This window comes from Dendrobium catenatum, unplaced genomic scaffold (assembly GCF_001605985.2).
Source record: "Dendrobium catenatum unplaced genomic scaffold, ASM160598v2 fragScaff_scaffold_1398, whole genome shotgun sequence".
Taxonomy (NCBI): Eukaryota; Viridiplantae; Streptophyta; class Magnoliopsida; order Asparagales; family Orchidaceae; genus Dendrobium; species Dendrobium catenatum.
Window position 1 is genome coordinate 1506895 of NW_021319860.1, and position 3104 is coordinate 1509998.

At 35.1% G+C, this 3104-nt stretch overlaps 1 protein-coding gene across 2 annotated transcripts in view; it reads left to right on the forward strand.

The window, feature by feature from the left end:
• Positions 1-3104, forward strand: part of LOC110111875 (CRM-domain containing factor CFM3, chloroplastic/mitochondrial) — a 21421-nt gene that overhangs the window by 1745 nt on the left and 16572 nt on the right. For both annotated transcript variants that reach the window (XM_020843923.2, XM_020843921.2), the window contains exons 2-3: positions 1956-2451; positions 2545-2675. In XM_020843923.2, the coding sequence (XP_020699582.1) occupies positions 1956-2451; positions 2545-2675 (627 nt within the window). The remainder of the gene's footprint in view (positions 1-1955; positions 2452-2544; positions 2676-3104) is intronic.

Consider the following 3104-nt stretch of genomic DNA (forward strand, 5'->3'; position numbering starts at 1 on the left):
GAGCGGAACAGGAGGCGGAAGCGGCAGGGAGGAAAATCGGTGGGGTCCATTGAAATTCAAATTGTTCTTGGAGCCAAAAGGAGGGGAAGTGAGGGTAATTAAGTCCTTTTGTATCAATTTTGAATTGTATGCATTAAGTAGAGAGTAAAGGGGAGGATTAGGGTTAGGTGTTATTGTCTTGAAGTTTCTCTTGTTTTCTCTTGTTGATTTGGGCTCTAGACCGTATTCTAGAGATTGGGAGAGTGTGATCCTCCTCTCGAATAGAGGATCCTTGTATCTTTGCTATTTTCCTTGCAGCTATTAGTAAAATACAAGTCTTTTATCCGTGTTTCCTGCTGTTTTTCTTTGTTTTTCCTCAGTTTTGGGCTGTTTAACTGCTGTGGACAGCAGTTGTTCTTGAGATTTGTTGCCAAAGTGATTAGGAAATACTTGAAAACAAGTATTTCCTATCACATTAGTATCACGCCGCAACCTTTGCTCCATAACTCGCTCTCATAGTTTTAAAGTATGGCACATTAACTTAATTCCTCTATAATTCGCACTCTTGTGCATTATCTTTAGTCTTAAAAATAGGAATTAACACACTCAATTTCCACTGATCTAACATCTTTTTAGTCTTCAAAACAGTATTAAAAAGTTTAGTAAGGCAAGAAATTTCTTCATCTCCTAAGCATTTCCACATCTCTATTGGAATATCATCAGGTCCAACAACTTTTCCACACTTCATTTTCTTTAAAGTTTCTTTAACTTCGATTTTACTAATACGCCGATAAAAATAAAAATCTTTATTTTCATTTAAGGTGCTATAGTCTCTAAAGTCAATCATATTTTCACAATCTTTTTAGTCTTTAAATCCTGTTAAATCATGAGAAATTGTTTGGCAACATATTCCATGATTTAAAACAATTAGAGATTTAAATATGAAGTAATAATACTGAATTACATCAATACACTAGTTATAAATTTAAGATAATTCTATGACACATAATAAATCAAATATGACATCATACAACAGAAACTAGTAGAAGCATAAAGAGTACAGGTGGAGGAATATGCCGGCTGAGCAAGGATGCGAGGGCTAGGGCTGGGTTTGAGGGCGAAGCAACTGCGTCTTCCATCTACATAAAGACCTTGCGGGAACTTCGTGACACGAGCGCCGCAGGTGAGAACTCGCGCAACTGTAAATCCCGTTAAATCCGCCTAAGAATGGGATTCGGATTTTCCTGGATTTACATGGATTTATGTCGTAAATCTGTAAATCCGAGATTTAAGTCGTCGCTGGATTTACGGGCGCGCCGAAAACCGTTTGGCTGGATTTATGTTAAATTATGCTTAAATTTTATGCCAAATTCGATACCAAACAGCCTCTTAAGGTGTGCCAATACAGTCTTTAATTTAAGCTGCTTATTGTCTATCTTGTCAATGTTGTGTGGCAAGTTTCATGCGGTTTTGCATAAAAATACCAGGGAAGCTAGTTGGTGGATATAGGATGTAATTTTTAACTTCATATTTTCATGTATAGATTTTAAATTATAACATTGAAGCAACAAGTTTTTTATCGCTCTTATGTATTCTCAATGGACATTGATTTATGACATTTTATCTAACGGATATTATGAAGATGGAATGACGTGCATGACAAGGGATACTGCATGTAGTTAACATGCAAAGGAGATGAGTTGTTATGTATAAATTACTACTAAATGGATCAATACGTTAATTAATTATATTTATGTATGAGAGAATGATAGGGCATAACCATATAATCTATACCATCTTTAATTGCATTCAGTGGTAAATATAGTAGCATCTCTCATTCTCCATATCGATTTCTTTACTTTCTCTATTTGTTATCTTTCTTTTTAACACTCTTTTTTAATATTTACAATTTTTTTGCTCATAATCACGCTTAATATGTGAAAAGCAGTTGTATCTCACTATGTAATTCTAATCAGAGTCGAACAGGTGGATTGGTTATATGGAGATCAGGTAGTGTGATGATAGTTTATCAAGGGAGTAACTATAAACGACCTTCCAAGTTCCAAACTTCTGAAATTGAAGCCAACTCGAGTAAGATATTGGATGAAGGTAATAAATATTTTGTTCCAGATGTTTCAAGTGCTACTATGTCACCTGCTGAAGGAAAAGATCATGATTCTTCTTCAAATTCAAATCATATCGAATCATTTCAAATATTCAGAAAATCTGGTGAAAGCATGACTGAGGAAGAAGCAGAGTACAATCTCTTACTTGAGGAATTGGGTCCTCGATTTGTTGATTGGTGGGGAACTGGGATACTGCCTGTAGATGCTGATTTGTTGCCTCAAACTATTCCTGGATATAAACCTCCTTTTAGACTTCTTCCCGTGGGGATGCGTTCAAGGCTTACTAATTCAGAGATGACAGATTTGCGCAAGCTAGCAAAAGGACTTCCATGCCATTTTGCCTTAGGTATTATTCATTCCAAAGTTTAGAGGGTATGCTATGACTTTTACGATACTATTCATACAAACTTGTTGAATTCTTGAATTTATCTTGATGAAGGGAGAAATAGACATCATCAAGGCTTGGCGAATGCCATACTAAAGCTCTGGGAGAAGAGTTTGGTTGCCAAAATTGCCATCAAACAAGGAATTCAAAATACAAATAACAAATTGATGGCTGAGGAGCTGAAGGTAGATAATCTTTGAGATTCTCCCTTGTCCCAATTTATTTAATGTATTTTTTTTAGCTTACTTACATCTCATTCTATGATTTTTTCTTGCCAAACCTACTACATAATGCCTAAGCAACAAAAGATTGCTCTTGATTATTGTTAACTATTCATCTTTAGTCAGAACCGATATTGTTATTTTTTTAAATATGGATACTCATATGTTTTCATAAAATCTTGTTTTGATGCTGCACAATATTCACATACAAAATAGATAAGTCTTCTATAAGTATTATATGGATGTAGTGAGGCATATGAAATAAAACAGGCATACATTCACGTGCAAACCAACAAATCCATATCTAATTTGTGCCTATGCCTATGCACCCATGAATTTAAACTAGGCATTACCTTGTTCATGCAAATGCAAGTAAAAGAAGGAACAAACGGC